At 35.0% G+C, this 20812-nt stretch overlaps 1 protein-coding gene across 6 annotated transcripts; it reads right to left on the bottom strand.

Annotated features, from left to right (window-relative positions):
* Positions 1–10497: 10497 nt before the first annotated feature.
* LOC127795147 (nuclear transcription factor Y subunit A-7) lies at positions 10498–20485 on the bottom strand. Of its 6 annotated transcripts, none has more exons than XM_052326633.1 (7): positions 20339–20436; positions 17888–17951; positions 17337–17379; positions 14170–14315; positions 13037–13138; positions 12660–12824; positions 10498–11150 (listed from the first exon to the last, which is right to left on the bottom strand). In XM_052326633.1, the coding sequence occupies exons 4-7, from the start codon at positions 14242–14244 to the stop codon at positions 10962–10964; spliced, it is 531 nt and encodes a 176-aa protein (XP_052182593.1). In that variant the 5' UTR covers positions 14245–14315; positions 17337–17379; positions 17888–17951; positions 20339–20436; the 3' UTR covers positions 10498–10961. The 6 variants fall into 6 exon arrangements, with proteins under 6 accessions (XP_052182593.1, XP_052182594.1, XP_052182589.1 ...); XM_052326634.1 differs by lacking the exon at positions 20339–20436 and adding an exon at positions 20067–20332; XM_052326629.1 differs by lacking the exon at positions 17337–17379 and having other exon boundaries at positions 17863–17951; positions 20339–20485.
* Between the last annotated feature and the right edge of the window lie 327 nt (positions 20486–20812).

The following is a 20812-nucleotide window of genomic DNA, read 5'->3' as shown; positions in this document are numbered from 1 at the left end:
AAATCTAGTGGGGTTTTGGCTACTCGTTATCAATTTGGCAATGACAAATAGCATTGAAGTGAAGAAATTGGCTTACCTCTCTAAATTTTTGGCTTGGCGACCTTAATAGCAAAGTGTTGGAGTACATATGCTTGTCAAATTAATTTCATATATTGGATAAAATTACCCTCAATTAAGATAATTGGGATATAATTATTAAAATTAAAATATTTAAATAAATTTATAAATTTACAAAATTATTTATTTATTTATTTATTTTTCTCTTTGCCCTTAAATATAATAGTAATGTCTTATTACATAAACTAGATCCCATTCATTCTATATCTTTCAATGGAGACAAATTAAGATAACTTACGAGTTTATTGTACAAAATCATTTATTTGTTTTCACAATAATTACTTTTAAAATAAAATTATAAAAACACGTTCATGCTCTTTTAAGTTAGGAGTGATATTGTCCACAGGGCATAAGTCGAGCAGTCGAGTAAATGATATATCGGTGTCAGTCCTGTAGGTCGTGAGTTCAATTTTCGTTCTGCGCAATGAGGTAAAATCTTATATATGTAATTTACCTCTCTTGGCGTAATCGAATATATGAGTATCGAAGGCCGCGCAAGGACAATCATCCCAAATTATGAGTGATATCTCTCACACACACTTAACATTTTATTATTAATTTGCTTATCAAAATATTTCGTTAAATTATAATGCGTATTCTAACATTTTTAAAAATAGATTGACTTGGTAATATTTTGAAAATTGTTTCATTTTTACCCACAAAAAATTAATTATTACTCAAGCATGTATCATGCTAGAGAATTAATTAATCCTTTAAAGGGAAATTCAATAATTACAGAGGTAGTCATAATAAGTTGTAAATCTGCACAATCTCTGAAGGGAAATTAAAACAATCTCAGTGGTAGAAAAGAGAACAATGATACTTGCTCTTGCATAGAGAGCCTCCAACCCAACAGTTAAAATCAAACATTATTGCATGCGATTATTGCAGCACCCACTTAAATATATCATCTTACAAAAATATTTGAAGTCACAATGACGCAATAGTAATGAAAATAAATAATATTATTTATTATTATAATATATTATTAAAGTATAAACTAAGTTGATTGTTGTTTAAATTTTTTTATTGAAAATTTTGTTCGAATGATATATATATATATTAAAATAAAAAAAAAATATTTAAGATCAGTTAGAATCGAATTAGACGAAAACCAATGGAAGATTCTTAAAAATCTCGACTCTGATTGAATCTAATCTAAACTAAATAAACATTACAATAAAGTAGGTAGAAAGGGAAAGGGCGGATAATTTAATTAACATATATAATTAAGTAGCAAAGTAGTCGCACTAGGTAGAAGTGGCTCTGACACAATAGGAATTTTGTTGGCCATGGGTTAATTAATCATAGTACAAAATCAATTGAGAATAGTGTGACAAATGGAAGGTAGCTAGTGGGGGAGATTTAGCATTAATATCAAGGTCACTTTCAATTTTAATGCAAAAAGGAAGGGTGCATATATATATATATATATTTGCATGGCATGTGATGGCCATGACATTGATGTTTAGCTCAAGAATTTGATAATGATTGAACAGCTAACTAATCAACTAGTTAATTACCAAAACATATATATGTTGTAGATATATATACGGCAGGAATATTGAAATATACAACAAGACTAAACTAATACATCAGGTAATACAATACAACAGAAATAACTAAATCCTACAAAAATTTTGTAAACTAGTTGGAGCAAAATCCGGAGCCACCGGGAAAAATCAGCAAACCAGTTGAAGCAAAATTCAGAGAAAAGCTGTTTGGATTAAAAATAAAATAAAATTAAAATTATTAAATAAATTTATAACAAAAATATATTATATTTTTATTTATAAATTACCACACTGACCGGATGGACAGCGACGAGCACGTGGGTAGGGGCTTGTCTACTAGCAAAATCTTGGTGGTCTTTTGAGCTCAAATCCAAAAGAGTAAATAAGGGGTATTTGAATGTTGTGCAATGTCACTCATCTTTCAATGTGGGATTCTGCATTTCTTTCAAACCCCCCACATAAGCATTTACATTCACATTACACCCATAATAAACAACAATCCCCCACATAAATGTAAAGAATTGAAATAATAAATTGACACGATGTCACGGGGAGCAAGTAAACAAGTTATGCATTAGATAAGGTATTTTTTTTACTTGAACCTTCCTTAATGAGTATCCATCGAACTTACTGAAAAAATAATAAAGTCAATTCTTAAACTATCATTCGTATGATAAATCGAGATAATAGACATCACACATAACTCATCTTATACCTTCGAGTTTTATACAATTGTGTCTATTTTGGTTTAGGATAAAATCCTAAATTCATGAGAGCTCTAGAGACCCCAAGTCATTTGAATAGTTCTCATAGAAATGACCCACTTCTACTCTCATATAGGTAGATATTGATTGAGAGTATTATATCGCTACTTCTCTTTGTAGAAAGATATCAATATTACCTCTAACATCAATAGATTGTACACTCTATTTACCTCATAGTAATGGGAAGAAACTATAAGTTCCTTAGTGTGACAACTATGAATTATTCTAACCAGTTTGCTTATTTAACCTAGATCTTGGGATCTCCAGTCAACTAAGTTAGGTTACCATCAGACAATTTATTTTATAGGCTTTAGCCCCATTACCCTCGATGTATATGTGACTTGTTCTCTTGGCAATCCTTTCGTCAAAGGATTAGCTATGTTCTCTTTAAATTTCACATACTCAATAGAAATTATTCCATTAGAAAGCAATTGACTTATCATGTTGTGCTTATGCCTTATATGTCTTGGGTTTCCATTGTAGACATTGTTTTTAGCTCTCGTAAAAATAGTTAAGTTGTCACAATATATACATATAGAGCTTACAAGCCTTGACCACAATGAAATGTCTTCAAGGAAATTTTGAAGTTATTATACTTATTCACTCACTTTATCAAGAGCTATAAACTCTGATTCCATGGTAGATTGTGTTATACACATCTATTTTGAAGATTTCCATGACACAACAGCACTATTTAAGGTAAATACATACCCACTAGTTGATTTTGTCTCTAAACTATCAGAAATACAATTAGCATCACTAAATCCTTCCAGTACAGGTGAATACATTGTATAATGTAATCCATAGTTAAGCTTATACTTTAAATATCTATGTACCCTGACAAGTGCATCCCAATGATTATACCCAGGATTGCTAATGTATCTTGCTAACTTACCTACTAAGTAATCAATATTAGGTCTTATACAATTCATTATTTACATCAAACTCCCAACCACTCTAAAGTATTCTAGAAGTGATACACTTTCGCCATAATTCTTTTTCAATTTAGAATTTGGATCAAATGGAGTAATTGCTGACTTACTCTCATAATTACCAAATTTTCTCAATAATGTGACTATGATAGTATATATCTTTATGTATTTCCTATTATTTGAATTTCAAGAATAACATCAGTAAGACCAAGGTTTTTCATGTCAAAATTGGTATTCAACATATTTTTTTTTGTGAATTCTTACACTTCTCTTAGTGCCTAGTAGCAACATGTCATCCACATACAAGCACACAATGACACTCGTGATTTATGGTTTTAACATAAACACATTTATCGCACTCATTTATCTTAAAACCATTCGATAATATAGTGTGATCAAATTTCTCATGTCATTGTTTGGGTGCTTGTTTTAACCCATAAAAAGATTTTATTAGTTTACAAACATTCTTTTTATGCCCCTTTACAACAAACCTTTCAGATTGTTCCATATAGATTTCTTCTTCTGACTTTACATTTAAGAATGCAGTCTTTACATCCATTTTGTGAATTTTCAAATTATATAAAGCTGTTATTGCAATCAACACCTTTATATACGTGATCTTAATCACCAGAGAATAAGTATCAAAAAAATCTTACCCTTCTTTTTGACAATAGCTTTTAGCTACTAAACGAGTTTTATATTTATCAATAATGCCATCAACCTTTAATTTTCTTTTGAAGATCCATTTGCATCCGATTGGTTTACTTCCAAGGATAAGTCAACCAATACCCAAGAATTATTTTGCATAATAGAATCTATCTCACTATTAATAGGTTATTTCCAAAATGGAGCATCAGAAGATGACATAGCCTCTTTAAAGGTTTGAGGCTCACCTTCCAACATATTATAAGTTATAAAATATGGTCCAAATGATATAGTTGTCTCAGCTCTTTTGCTTCTTTTATGTTCAATTTCAATTTCCTGATCATCTTGACAACAATGGTGGTTTTTCGATGTGAGGGGTCGCCTTTGCAACAGTCGGTTGGATGATAACAATAGTGGTGGCAATAGTAATAGAAACAGTGGTAGTTTCAGTGGTGTTGGCGTCGAGTGGTGTTGGCGTCGACAAAGACCATATTAAATTTGTCTTCAGATTATTAGAGATATATGGCAAGAAAATTAAAATATACAACAAGACTAAACTAATACAACAAAAAATACAATACAACAAAAATAACTAATACTGCAATAAACAACAGCAAACCAAGATCTTGGCAGTAAGTAACGAATTGAAAACGAACGAACAGTAAGAGTGACGAAGCAGTGATGGAGGCACATTGAAGCGCTATCCTGAAGACAGATTTCGCCCTACACAAGTTACGAGCAGATTGTAGCGATTGTCTCAGCATGATACAATGATCGTTTCGACTAAACTGCAACCACGAAGGTCGAATTTATCAGAACTCGAACGTGGACATATGATTTTCGCTCTCTAGGCATTCAGATGAGGATAGAAGAACTAGTAGCTCACATAAGACTACTGAGGGGCAGCAACTATATACATAGCCGAAGTCCAACACCAAACCAAAAAATCGAACACCAAGAATATAATAGAAATTCAGCAAATTAGTTGGAGCAAAATTTGGAGTCGCCACGAAAAATCGGTTGGAGCAAAATTCAAAAAGTTGTTTGAATTAAAAATAAAATAAAATTAAAATTATTAAATAATTTTATAACAAAAATATATTTTACCGAATTGACGACGGCGATGACAACACGCGCGTGCGGGTAAGGACTTGCTCACTCGCAAAATCTGAATGCCCATCAGGGGCCCAAACCCTGAGAACAAATGAGGGGTATTGAATGTGCAATCTCACCCATGTGGGATTATGCATTCTTCAAAACCCCCCACCTAAGCACTTACATTCACACTACACCCATAATAAACAACAATATATATATATATATAGGGTTCAATTTTTGATTGAATAATTAATATTAATTAATTAGTTTGAACTCTGGAAAGAATCAGCATTAAATTTCATTAATCAGGCACCATCAAAGAGACACCAGGTACCAAGATAGCTAGCTAGGGTTTCTTATTTCACTTTTAAAACTTGGTTAAACAGAGGCTTCTTGAAACTCAATTAGAAGCGCTCCTCACTTGCTTGAAAAACAAGGGAATCCGAATGGGCTCCTCATCTGCAGTGCCATAATCATGAAGTAATTAGACTGATCACACACACACACACACACACATATATATATATATATATTCAGCCTAGCTAGCTGGGGTGCTGGATTTAATTTGGATGGGCTCTGATGATGCATATAATAATAATGATAATAATTATAATATAATTAACCCAGTGTTAATAATTAATGGGATTTAATTAATTAGACAGCTGGAATGAAGGAATATTAATCAGGGTGTAGATTCTGAAAATTAAACCCTACATGGCTAGCTAGGGGTAGCAATAGTGACTTTAATTTCTGGGTCCTGTCCACCACCACCAACACCAAGGCCAACACCAACCGCAACTTTCTCTTTTGACAATTGAAAGTGTTTCCCACCACCAGCACCACCACCACCTTTCCCTATTTCACTTCACCCATAAGAATCCAAGAGAGAGAAGCTTGATGTCTATCTATAGATATGTATGTGAGAGAGAGAGAGAGAGAGAAGAAAAGGTATTGACTTTTAGATTTCACAATAGTAACGTTGACATTTGCTGTAAAGTGTCTACACATTTTGAAAATCTGAAAGCATCCAAAGCCCATATCACCAATCCCTTCTTCTTTAGACCAAAGCAAATTATAAGCCTCATTCATGCATGCCCCCTCTCCTCTTCTCTCTCTCTGTGATGCATATATAATTAATGGCTTATGATGGGGGAAAAGTCAATGGACACAGACTCTCTCGATGTCTGCCTGTCTCCCTTATAATATACCCAGTCGTCATCATCACAACACAACTCCTCTTTGCGAGTATATATATATTTGATCAGTACTGTCATATTCTTTTCAGTTACATGTAGTGTGACTCTGTGTGTGTATATATAAACAGTTCCATCGCGTATATAAAATACGAAAGAAATTAAGATTAGTGAAACCTTCTTTAAGAAGATCAAGAGTGCATGCATGGAATTAATATGCATGCATGCGAGAGACTTACGTGCAGTTATAATAAGGACCTTATAAAATTTTGTATAATAAATATTTAACATGTCAAATTAAGCATAAAAGGACATGATGATATACGTTGTAGTTGTTGTGCATATGAGTATATTAATTTGGTTAATTAATTACAACTTTGTAGATATGTGTAATTAATGGAGGTGGATTGAGGAAGTAGTGGATCTGAAATGGGACAGGGGGTGGGGCAGATCCACTGAGGAATGTCGCCATGGACATGGAGGATATATATATATGTGTGTGTGTGTGTGTGTAGGGCATGTAGCCAGTACTGCCGGAGAAAAGGAAAGGAAAGGAAAGGGGTTTTTAATAAATAAATTGGGGTTTGGAATTCAGCTTGATTGGTCCCATCCTTTGCCATGCACCAAAAAGAGACTCTTTTCGAATCCCCCAAAAAGGAGCAGCCCCACCATCCATCCCCTTTCTCTCTCTCTCTCTCTCTCTCATCTGCAATATTCTCTTCTTCTAGCTTTGCTTCCATTTTACTTCTCTCTCTCTCTCTCTCGACATATAAAATTTTTGTAAGAACATTGATGCCAAGATTGCCCCTTATAAGAAGGGTAACTAAGGAAGAGAGACAAAAGGAATAAACCTCATTGATTTAAATATGTACTAATCTTAGTTGAGAGATATAAGGGAATTAAGTGTTCTTCTCTCTCTCTCTCTCTCTCTCTCTCTCTCTCTCTGAATAACCATTCAAAACTTAATAATTAGAAAAGGCATTAATTCCACACTAATAAAACCACCAAAGTAACTAATAGTACTCCGTATTCATCAAGTATACATGCATGCATGTTCTATATATCTAGCTACTAGCTTATCACCCTCCCCATAACTGCCATGTTTACTCTTTTACTTCCCAAATAATTAATATATAGACATAATTAAAGATGCTATATATCATTCTACTTTGTGTTTTACTTCCCAAAATGTTGTAAATTATATTATATATATATATATATTAGTGTGTGGTGGGTGTGAGGTGTTATTGGGTCCATGAAGAATGAGAGGTGTAAAGGTATAAATTAAAATGGCCATTGCTGGGGAGATGGGATGCTGATCATGTGAGGCAAAATCTTCAGATACATCTCTTTCCCTACTAATGATATATATATATATATATATGTATGTATCTATATGTAAATATATATTTTATAAATCATACTATATATATATATATATATATATATATACTTGGCCATGATTAGGAGTGATTCTCAAGTATATGAATTCTATTTGTCAAAGCCTCGTGAAATGGCCAAAAGAAGAGAATTATTCCATGCCATTCATCCTTTTGGACACATTCAAACCATGCGTTGTATTGATGAAATGAAACTCCAAATGGATGTAAATTTTTAAGAAATGACAAATTAAAAATCCAAAAATCATAAACAAGTGGACCTACTATATATAAGTGGTTGATTTTCAAAGTCCAATGAGATTTTAAAATGGAAAAATAATAATAATAATAATAATAATAATAATTTATGAATAATTGATACAAAAAAAAAATCGTTGAGAGACATAAAGACAAAAACAACAAATTACGTAATTTAATCAAAATTCACCATCATTTACACGACTCGTAGGGAGTATCGAAAGTGGGTGCACTTTTTTTCTTTTTCCCTTTTCATTTTTGGCATGTCTTTGCATATCCCCATTAGATAATATTGTACAAGATTGATCCATATATATACTTCATTAATTTAAAATTAACTTAAAGGGGGTAGCTAGTATTAATATGATGATAAAGATATCCTCTTGGACATAAGTCTTATGATGAAAGTATGCTTGTTTAATTCCATCTATATAGCTTGCAAATGACTCAATACCTCATTCAAGTTTCCAACTTTAGTTTGATCTTTTTTGGTCCCTTAATTTCTCCCATTCTTTTCAGTCATGCAAACATGCATGTTACGTGCATGAGTAGCAATCATAAAGTTGGGATATATATACATCCATTAAGCACTAATTTAAGAGCCCAAACAATATATTTTGACTTTTGGTAACGAATAGATTTAATCTTCTAATTATTTTTTATGAAAAAAAATTAAAAATAATGTTTCGAAACTTTAATTGATTCCACAATACTTGTGTAAATAAAAATTACATGCTACATGATGTTATTCTAGTTGCACGACTTTATAATAATTCTATTAAGTGTTAATTTGCATATACAATTTATCTTGAATTGATATCAAATTCTTTATTGTTGTCACTAAAATTAAATAATTTTTCTTAAAAAATTATATATGAGATTTCTTTCTCACATGATAATATTTTAAGACTTCTGATACACTATGGAATCAAATATAGATAAAGTTCAATATTATTTTAACACGTCTCGTGATAATAGTATAAAATTTTTATATATATATATATATATATTTTTTTATTTGAATTGACATATGTTATATATGTCATCATTAGAATCAAAGAATTTCTTTTCCAAGATTATATACGTGAAACTCGTGGATACATGGCAACTTGGGTCGTATTTTTGGGTGGAGTTAATTTGGTAAATAGTGATGTAGAAAAAAATCATGAAAAGAGGCATCATTAGTGAGAGACCAGCTAGGTAGGGAAGAAAAGAACAAATGGAAGTCCTTGAAAATGGGCTGTATCATAGTAGAGACTGGCATGAGCCAGCCACCCACCAGGCCATGTTTCCCAAATCATGCAAGTTTCTAAAGAGACAAATCCAGAGACTGTTGGGAAGCAAGTAATTTGGCAAAATGGGATTTAATGATTTCAAGAGTTGAAAATCTGTGGGATTATTTTCGGATAAGAAGAAATATTATTACAGCATGGCTGAATGAATGAATTCATTGGGATCACTTGTTGATGGGAATGTATAATTGGGATATTATGTTGTTTTGAATAAGACGAATGCTTTGAATCATTGACAGTGGTCAATAGTAAAGGCACCTTCTTTGACTTCCGTTCCATTGTGGGGGTCTGTCTACAGAGGCATAAGATTTATAAAAAAAAATTTAAGACAAAATGACGGCCGTGGCTTTGACAGGAAAACGTGGTTAATAAAATAAATTACCACTGCCATGCGATTCAACGTATTATGCGTGCACAAAATAAATCAACGAATACATTAATGCACCCTTATTTTTCTAAGTTTATTGGTCAAACACAAACGCCTTGAATAAACATCCAAAACTCTCTTTTTAATTAATTAATTATTGAATTAATCTCCCCAAATTTCTTATAATTTACCTCATTTTAATATATTAGGCAGTTACCAGCCCCTTATCTATTTAGTAACCATTAACCATCTATTCTATTGAGACACTATTATTCTCATAATTTCTCTCTGTTAAATTTTAATTTTGTCATCAAAACATATGGCGAACAGAAAACAAATAGTTATATTTCTGTTTTTAGAACATACAAAAATAATATTTTTCTTTATTTTCTTTAAAATATTTATCTTAATTCTAAAAGTAAAGATTAAATATTTCAAACCGCGGCTTTGTGCCAAAAAATTCTATTCCCCGGCCCCGATCTCTTGCCCGACGCGGGCGAGAGGTGGGGTGGAGCAATTGGATCCCATGCCCCTCTCCCCTGTTGCCCAAGTGCGATTTTGTTCACCCCTTTAACAGGATAACCATCACCCTCGCTGTTTTTGTGAGGATGAAAAATAACGAAACGGTGCCACCATTTCGTTCACCCTCGCTGTTTTTGTGAGGATGACCGTTTCATTATTTTTCATCCTCACAAAAACAGCGAGGGTGATGGTCACGGGGTGAACAAAATTGCACTCCTGTTGCCCACGTCCACATCGGGGCCAACGTGGGAGACAGATCAATTTTCTTCTAGTCTCGGGGCAATATCAGCCCACCAAAAACCTGCAGCTACAAGCTTTGTTGATTAGCTGCAAAATTAGCCACAACACACACAAACAAACTACTACTTAAAAACTAAGTTAAAAAAAGAAAAAACAAAAAACAGAGCACGGGAGAGTGAGAAGATACATAGCTAGCTCTCTTATTCGGAATACTAACAACAATAGAATCGTCGTGAAATAGCTCTAACACAACGTATATAGGGCCGTGCAAGTAAAAGCAACAAGAAGAAGACTAGTCCAATGCTACACGTCTAACATTCTCAATCACACCACAGCTCAACTACCATTCTCTAAGGAAGAGCACAGCACAACACAACACAACACAGCACAGCACGTCAGCATCGAAGAAACACTCGTCCTCCCCCCCCCCAAAAACCGGCTTCAACCTCGCTACAACCTACTGCTCCGAAAACTCTATATACACACCACTTGGCCAAGAGTACAAAACCTAATTCACCTAATCACGGGCAACAAGTGACTTGTTTAAGCTGGTCTTTTTCTAACTTCCTAGGTGTTGGCGGGTTGGGTTAGTGGCCTTTTGTGTCCCACTTGTTGCAGAGTACAACAATTGCTTCGATTATCAAGCTAACCTTTCTGATGGAGCGACATTGTTGTCTCCGTTGACGTTGACATTGGCATTGGTTTGTGATTCGTCACCAGAGGCTGCTTCTTTCTGTTGGCTTTCGGTCTTCTTTGTGTTGAGGAAACGACCTCCACATCCTCTTGCTCGTCTCAGTGCATGCAGATGTCGAGATTCATGCAGGTATGGCTGCGCAAGAAGTTTGGATTATCAGATAAAAAGGACTCCTGTTTGGCAAAAACACAACAATGGTTTGAATTTAGATAGAAGAGATCGATGCCCCCCCCCCCCCCCCAAAAAAAAAAAAGCTAAGAAATATCACAATCACTGTTAATCAGGGTGGAGGTGCGGGGAATGGCCAAAAGTCCATGACAGTGTTGCCACAAAAGCTGCAAAAAATTCAAAAAAGTGTAGGCCACAATCGACTGAACATCAAGGACACAGCATAATTTATGTGTTCCTTTTCATGAATATTCAGCTTATCTTTCTACTCAGAAGTTGCAAAACATGCATAAAGAAAAACCGAAAATAATTATAGATTATTTACAATTAAACTACTTGTTATTACTTGTCAGAAAAAAGTTATACTACCCATTTTCTTGAAAGTTGTCTTTCTACATTCTCTATTTTCTGAAGGTCCTCTAAGAATGTCAATTTTTGTTCATGATAAGAGATTCATCTCACAGTGACATTGGAGAAGAGCAGATAAAGTTGTCAGAGTGCCAAAGTGATTGAAAACTATGAAATTCATCCATATAAGAACATGCTCAAGGAAGTAGGAAAGTGTCTGTAAAGTTTGCATAGAATAAAAAGCTTAATTTTGCGTATTTTATTCTTATACTAAGAAATATTATGTTATTGACCACCAACTTATCTAAAAGTTAAAACTGTTATAGAGAGGGATAACATTTTCTTTTATAATAGTGTTTTGACTCTCAAAATGCCCCTTCTTGTGTCGCTAGACTTCTCTGTATAATCAGGCAAAATGTGCAACTACTAAAAATATTAGATTGGCAGTGAAGAATGAACAAAGGACTTTTGCTTGCTTTGATACCATATAAAGTATGAATATTATGAATGAATGTTGGGGATGCAATTAGGTTGTCTCAGTTTGTATATATACTCAAAAAACACAGTACATGGATATTACACCTAAACGCTCAATAATTGCATAAGAACATAAAATATCCAATCATTGGGTCCTTTTAAGTGTTGTTACTAAGTGGAAATGATGCAATATAAATTCAACACTTGCACCATCAGTATATCTGTTGTCCCTCATTCACAACAAACTAATAATCAGAAACAAAAATTCTGATTCAAATAATGAACCAATTCTGGACCAACTCCACTCCATAACAGATCATATTTTTTGTAACAAGAACAGAAGAACACCAAATTTTCAAATATGTTTTGCAGTCACTAGGCATGCTAGGTGCTAAGTTTTATATTGTTTATTTAATTTTTAATAAGCACCTTGTTTATTTAATTTTTAATAAGCACCTAAGTGCTAAAATTTTATGACGGATCCTGAAGAAAAAGGATTAAACATCCGTTTATTATGATAATAGGTTGCCCGAAATGAGACATCCAAGCAACAGGAAGATAAAATGGATGAAGATGAACCTATAGGTATTTAAGGGTTCAAATCAGTAAACAGACTTGTTAAAAGGCACAAAAACAAAGCCCACAACACACCTTCCGAGACTTGACAGTTTTATTCTCTGACTCAGCTTTTGCACGAGATTGCCGACGCCGTAAAATGCCATGATACTGTTTTGCATTTACAAATACAGGCTCCTCAACAGCATCAGATGGCAAAGGGACACCAGATTGTTGGATACCCATCAACTGAAGGTGGACCTGAAACAATTCATTCGAATGATAGGAAAAGCACATTCTGAGTGCCTATTCCAATTGGACAGTGATTTTTATACCGAGGTTGGGGTGCTGATTTTCGTGTTGAGGGGGCCCTGGCACAACAAATCAGCACCCAAACTCGCTACAAAAATCATTATCCATGCCAATTTGCAGGATCCTGGGAGAACAATTATGCAATAAGAAAAGCAAAATACCATGGGCTGGGCAGGATAAGGCTGTGCAGGATATGGCTGTGAATCATAAGGAGCAAAAATACTTCTGTAGTAAGGATCTGGGTATGGGTATGCTGCAGGACCCTAAGACATGTTATTAATTCAATTAGATGAACCAATAAGGGAAATAAATAATAATTGAAAGAATAAGTTGGATCATGTAAAAGCACCTGCTCCCCAAAACAGAGCTATTTTGGCACAGATAGATACATCCCCCAGCCTCTAGAAACCATAAAAAGGAATGCAGAAATATATATATATATAATGATTTTTGACATAACTTATGGAACACAAAAGCCTCCTTAATCATCATTGGACAGCAAATAATGTCTTTAAGTATAAATTTATATTTCTCAAAATACAGTGCCAATACCCTACAAACATGGTGAAGTAAACATCTTTTAAGTTGAATCTACTGCTCCTCCACACTACTTCAAATAAAAAAACAACCACCACGCTTCAAAAGTCAAATTTGAACTTCAGAAAGGAACCTTCATAGTTATAAATAATTAAATATCAAAAGTGAGTTCATAAAAAGGAAAAAGTGAAGTCCATTGCAGAGCATAAGCAGCCAATGAGAAGTGGCATCTAATCAAAAAATTAAAGTAGACATGAAGATACATAGAAGATATGCTAAAACCTCCCTCAAAAAAGTTCAGATGATTGCTCCAATTGTGAACCTTGAGATTTGAATGGCAAAGCTTGTGACCCACTCTGCTTTTCCAGAATTCACTAAGATATTTAGGGAACAACTACATTAATCATGAAATAGATTATCATGCACATATTACCAGGTAGTCAGTCATTTATATCACACCACAGAACTGGTTCTCCTATAATACCAGAGAGCTAACAGTTCTACTTAACAACATGGTTACAAGCCATCTCTACTAGATAAAAGCTGAAATCAGATTGCAAGTTCCCTTAGCTGTAACAAGAACAATAAGTAAAATCTTTGTCACGTGCATGAAAGCAAATACTCTAGCACTTGAATCCCCCACACCCAAGGGGCAAAAAAAAATCTCTAGGAGCCAAATCCAGCTTAATTGCTGAAGCATGGAAATGCTCAAAAATAATGATAGAGAAATATCAAGAAAGAATGTTTCAAGTAGTACCATTGCATTTCCTGGTCCTAGTTGTGGAGGTGTCACATATTGAACATTTGATGTTGTAATGGTAGGATCAGACATCCCAGGTGCTGGAGAGGAAGACTGGACTTGGCTTTCTAAAAGCTTTTTCTGTTCATCAGCCTCACTATTATCTGCATACCCATTGAAACATATTGAATATGTAAAAAAAATCCTAATATAATAAACTAGAAGGGTCTCACAAGAAAAAAAACTCAAGAAATTAAAGAATGGAGAGTCCAAGTCTTGACTGAGATGCTAATCCAACATAGATGCTCATCTAAATAAATAATGAATTGGCAAAATGAAGTTGAACAAATAAGAAAATTTCAAATAGAACCATGGGAGGCAATAGTAGTCAAGGGAAAATATCTGAAAAAACAAATAAGGTTCCACTGTGATTAAGATATTTGACAAAATGATGACGCAGACATTTGAGCTTCCAATTTTTATGGTCACATAATTATCTGGAAAAAAAAAATCATAACACACATGGGAATGTCAAAATGTATGTGATTTAACTTTTATAGACAAAACTGCGTAGGTTGTGGTTAAAATACTAGAGCACTTGCATGTCATGACCCAAGGAATAATAGAAGGGTATTATTGTAATAGGGTTGCAAAAGTTTGTTAGGATATTTTTTCTTTTTGTCTTTTCCCTTTTGTCTTGTAGCTTAGGTGGTTGGAGAGCTTTGTTTGGTAGCTAAATGAGGCTATATATATATTGCCTTAGCTATAGGAAGAGGTATGATGAAAATGAATTGAAAACTCTATTTCTCTCTAATATTTTTTCTCTCTTTCTCGGTGATCTCCTCCCTTACCTCTTTCTGTTCTCTCCCTTCCAACTGATTTCTCCCCCAAGTTCTTCTCTTATCATTCTCGATCTTCCTCTCATACCCTAGCTCATCCCCAAGGTTCATGACATTGCACAATCAGTAGGGTTGAGGTTTTAATAGTTATGGCTTCTCAACCAAGGAAAATCAGTTTGTAGACCTGCTTGTTTTTACACATTAAAAATTTTAGAAATCTTTTACTGGATTACTTATCAATTAGTTCATCAAAACTCCCAATTCTGTAACTATCAAAAAATAAGTACACCTAACTTCTAGTTTTGGCCGAAGTAGCAGGTTGATTTGGTAAAAAAAATCATGATAAAACTGAATCCAAAATTTCATACTAAAGCATCTACTCTGTAAGTAGTCTTTAACTTTACCTGCCATCTGGGAAAGGCATTAGCCATCAAAAAACATCTAGACAAATGCTGGTTATTTATGACACACCCCTAACCCAGTTTGCCGGCAATAGTTTATCTCAAGCATCAAGGGTATTGACTACATAAATAAGGCTTAACCAAGATATTATAGTAAAACCCACTTTACCTAGTACATGGATAGTTCCAATACATATAAAAGGGGAATGGAATGAGAACATGAGCATGATTGTGGTGCATCATGTAAAAGGTAGTGTCACGTAATTACATCATTAAAATCAGATACTTCTAAAACAATTATCTTTTTATTAATTAGTCATTGCTTGAAGCAATGTGATACAGCCTTTTTTCTTTTCGAAATTAATTGCATAAAAACAATATGTCAATGAAGGGCATGTTTTCATTTTGTTCTCAATGAACTCCATCCTTCTAAGTTTTTGCCACCTGGGTAAAGCTTGTACAACAACAACAACCACAAGCATTAATCCCACTAGGGTGTTCTGAGCCTTGCTCCTCGCTGTAAACCTTAGACCTACCTTTCTCTACCTGAAACCCTCACGATCACACACACTCTCAACCACCCTTACAGTATACCAATTGTGGTTAGGTGGCCCTGCCACCCTGACCATCTAATGCTCAATGGCCACCATTGGCTGGATAGCCAACATGTTCTATCATGCACCCGTTATACACACACACACAGAGCATGCACAACCACATGGACAATGATGAAAGCTTCCAGAACCTTTTCTTGTTGTGTTGTTTGGTTACACACGTGGGTCTGGCCCTATCGCTGATTGTTTGGCCCTGGGAATAGCCTAGGTGAATGCCATAGCCTGGCCCGGCCCACTAGCAGCATACTCTGTACTGGGCAAAGGCCCTCCCTGCCAACTACCAACCCCACTTTGTTGCATATGCAGCAAGGCCCTTGCTGCATATAATTAAAATAAATTAAATTAAATTTAAATAATTAGTTTTACAAAAATTGTTGTACAAAAATAATATTTTTATATTTAAATTGTCAACTTGCTTTTGTGCATACATTTATGTTAGCATTTATGCTATTCTTTATTTATAATTTGGGAATGATCGAGCACACAATTATTTTTAATTATGAATTAAAAAACTAAAAATAGGCCTACCAGCCAGCAGGGTAACCCAACATAGCAGCTGGTCCAGAGCCTAGGGTCATGTTGGGACAACCCAAGGGGTTGGCATGGCAACGCCCAACCTTCACAGTGCAAATGAGTCCACTTGACACCACAAGGATAGCCTAGCCTAACCTAGATTGGGCCATCCACCTATCCAGACAACAACGTCAAGGCTCAATTGGGCTAGGTCTTAACCCAGATCTACAATGGCCCTAAGAGGTTGACCAGGCCAACCCAGCCTAAATGCCCTATTCAACCAACATTTTATTGAGCCAAACCAACCCAATCCAATTAGGCCGCCCATTTGGGCCAACCCAACCCAATCCAATTAGGCAGCCCATTTGGGCCAACCCAACCCATTTATCCAGATCCATTTGACTTGACCCATTTTCCCAACCTGCTGACATCAGCAGATGACATCATGTTGCCTATCAGTTGCTGACATTAATGCTGGTTTTGACAGAGGAGAACAGCTCGTTTTTTTCATTTCATCCATTTACACTAAAAAATATAGAGCCACTCACTGGCAGAGCCACAAAATTAGTTCAGTGGTGGTGAAAATAAACTAATAATTTTTTTTACAAAAAACGAATAGCAAAATAAAAAATACAAAAACCATACATATTTATAAAATTCTTCTACGAATCTGATAATAAACATGTATAAATTTGTCTCAAAACTAAAGGATAAAATTTTACGTGGTAAGCATAGATCTTCAAGATTGAAGCTTGAAAGAGACAAATAAAATAAGGGGGGGAAATAGATAAAAATAAAAATTGTAATGAAAAACTAACCCAAAAGGCCATCTCTTAATAGATAAAATCTTTCTCTTTAACCCTGCAAAGTAAAGAGGGATTAAAACACCAAAGGCTAGCCACATTATCACACAAGCTGTCTTTCAATCATCCAACATCACCAATTACAATCAGAAATTATATTTCTTCTTGTCGCACTTTGAGCTGAAATTATATCGACCTTCTACTTACACTTCAAAATGTTATTATCTGCATTACAGAGTTCTATATCAAGGAAAACATCTTGTTTCATTTCATGCAAACTAAAGTATAGCATTCTCCCACAGAACACATTATGTCTCAATATCTCTCAAGTAGGAGTTGATGCTATGTCCTTGCCAATAAACAAAGTACATAGATAATAACACGAGGGGAAAATAAAGAATTTTAAAACTGTTTTAAATAATGGTACTTTTCCATTCCTACCCTTCCAAGGCCTTAAAATCAGTAAGAGAGAGTAGAGTCTTCGCATGGTCAACCCAAGAAACCAAAAAGAATATTTAAAACAATAATGTAAAAGCTGAACCTGATAAAGGTTGATGGAAAAGTACCAGAGAGATCATGTACAGAAGAAGTCATGATGCTGTGAGGCGCACAGAATACCCCAAGTCAGGTCTGGCAGCAAATCAGCATTTTTGTTATCAGTTTAGACCAAATAATCTTTTTGAGATGTACTTCAAAGTCATGTAATATGCCATAAGACTTAAGATACAAGCATACTGAACATGCCTGGCTGCAAAAACTGTATTGAACTTCTAATTTAAGATAAGAGAATCAAAATCAGATACTACATACTAAATAAGAAACATAATCATAGATAGAAATGACAGACAAGCTAGAATTCATGTAGCCAATAAATGTTGTAGGATTAAGGTTATGTTGTTGTATAAGATAATTGGATTAGTATCCAGGTCACAAAACCATCGGATGGGAAAACAGTTAGCTGTCAAGATAACAAAACACCAACTTTTAAGAATCAAAACAATTTGAATTCCAATTTTAGTGACAAGATAGCATCAATCAACTTGGGTTAATTTCCATATGCATTCTAGAAAAAAGTGTGTTGCATATATATTAGAGAAGCCATATGCAGAGAGCAAACCAATAAAAAGAAGTTTCAAAAGGTAGCAAACAAATTACATGTTTCAATATGTGGCCAAGTAATGTAAGTAGACAACTTCCAACAAGATTAAACAATGGCAAAAATATGAGTGACAAGTCACAAAGCAAACAAGAGGCAGTCTAAAGTTTACAACATCGATTTAATTTATTACACTTAGAATGACATCCCGTAACAACTATGTTAAGCCTGCTCCAGAATCATTCAATGATTAGTCAAGCAGGTGACAGATTTTGGAATCAAGAAGATGGCCTGGCCTTAGAAAGAAATCTAGAGGTTGAGGGTTGCTCCAATTTAGTCTTCTTGTGGTGGACTCTCATTCTTGCTACAACTAATTAAAAGGAGGAGGGTACATATCATGATATACCAGTACTTCTTGAGGAAAAATAGATTTAAAGAAGCCTGGGTTAAAATTTTACTATATATTTGTTCCCCATTATTCTGTTCTTCATGCATTCTTACCCTATGTTGTCTAATTTTATGCTGTTAGTGCAGCTTGAATTAATCCGTCTACATGCAACCATGTGATAACGTGTGAGAGAAGTGTTGGAAATTTTGATATAATGTTAAGCCCCTTTTGCTCACACTTAACCTTTTGAAATTAACAGTGACTCAACAGAGTATAGGAAACCTCGTCCATCTTTTTTAAGAAACTGTTCTTGATTCCATTTTTTTTTTTTTTGTGGGGGGGGGGGGGTGTAAGGAAACGGCCATTAGAGCCTTCTTGAAATATTTGAAGGCTGATGTGATTTCTCTTCAAGGAATTAAAGTGACATAGTTGAAGAGTAGTCTAGAGCACCTGGGGAGCTATGCAATAAGGTGAGAACATTTGACAGCGATGATAGGCACATCTTCTTCTCGTTATTTAGATTCACAGGGTGGTGAAGGAGTAAGAAGCATGGAATTGCAGAGTGTCGTGTCTGTTTGGATGAGTGAAGTATGCATTTTAGCTGGGTAATCCCTAGCATCCACGTTCCAATTGGTGATAACCATTTCATGGTGGGAACATGCCGCAATCTCCTTAACATGTTTCTGAGATAGATATGGGATCATTTGCTGATTTTGCTTGGGGAGGTTTCTTTTAAGTTCAAGAATACGTTACTTTAGGAGAGCTCTCGAGATGTGGGTCTTTGGCCGCATGGTTAACAATCAGGGCATCGCGAGTTTGATCTTAGCAAATAAATTAAAAACTGCTATAGGAATACCTTACAAAGGCGTCTGAAAATCAAAAGGTAAAACTTTTGGAGGCATGCACTTGTTTTGGAGGTAGAGACTAGAGAGAACGGAAGCGTTTTAGGGAGGAGCAGGCAAATGAGACATAAGTGCAAGGGAAGGAGTTTGGAAGGATTTAACAGATGAAGGACGGGAACCAGAGTACACGTTTCTTCCTCGAAATGGCATAATTAACCACTCCTACCCGATCTAAAAGCAATAAATTGCGCAATTTATGCATCAAAGAGCAGAAATCCTAAACTCGAATCCTCTTGGCGTCAGTCAGCAACAATTTGAAATCACAGTAAACAACTGTAAATGAATCATATAACAAACGCCCCAAAATTAAACACCGACAGTAATCAACCGAACGACTGAGCGTAATTCAATTCGCTCACCAACAGCACCATCAAGTTGAACAAACGCGTAGCGGAGCTAAGGAATTGCAAGAAAATCCAATACAAATAAGAACCAACGGATTCCGAGACAAAATTACTGAGAATCTTCTGCTTTGATTTCTCGGGCAAAATATTCACTCAAAGGCAATCACTGAATTGGACCGAGTCAAAACACGCTGAGACTTCCACGTCACAGGAGCTTTTCTCGGCATCCAAACGGAATTGAAAGGAAAATCGAGGGCAAACTAGGGTTTCGAGTGTTCTGAGCTTACCTTACAGAGAACTCTCGCGAACAAATTGTTCTCGGCCGCTTCTGACTTCCTTTCTCTGCTTTATTCTCTGCCGCTAGTAGAGAACTCGTCTCGTCTTTTGTTTTCTTCGTACAGTCGACGAAGTTCACATGCCGAGTTCTTCTTCCTTTTTTTCCAACTTTTGACGTAATAAAATAAATAAATTAAATTCATCGCAAGCTAAATATTTTGATTTGCAGAATAAAATTTGAAATTTGTTTTAAATTTTCTAAAGATGGAAAATATATATAAATGTTAATAATATTAATTTAATGAGTGGCTGCGATGAGTTCACTCATGCTCCACGTGTCCTGTGAGGTCCATGCAACGTGAGCCACGGCTGCCGGCCGAAAAGGCCTGGGCCAGAGCCCAGGCCCAGAGAGTTCAGTCCTTTCAGCAAGGTTGACAAGTCCGATCTGGTTGGTCCATTTGTGGTTTTCAAGGGCTGGCCCATTT

This window comes from Diospyros lotus, chromosome 2, assembly GCF_014633365.1.
Source record: "Diospyros lotus cultivar Yz01 chromosome 2, ASM1463336v1, whole genome shotgun sequence".
NCBI lineage: Eukaryota > Viridiplantae > Streptophyta > Magnoliopsida > Ericales > Ebenaceae > Diospyros > Diospyros lotus.
The sequence above is the reverse complement of the archived record's forward strand: the minus strand, read 5'-3'. Positions and strand labels throughout refer to the sequence as shown.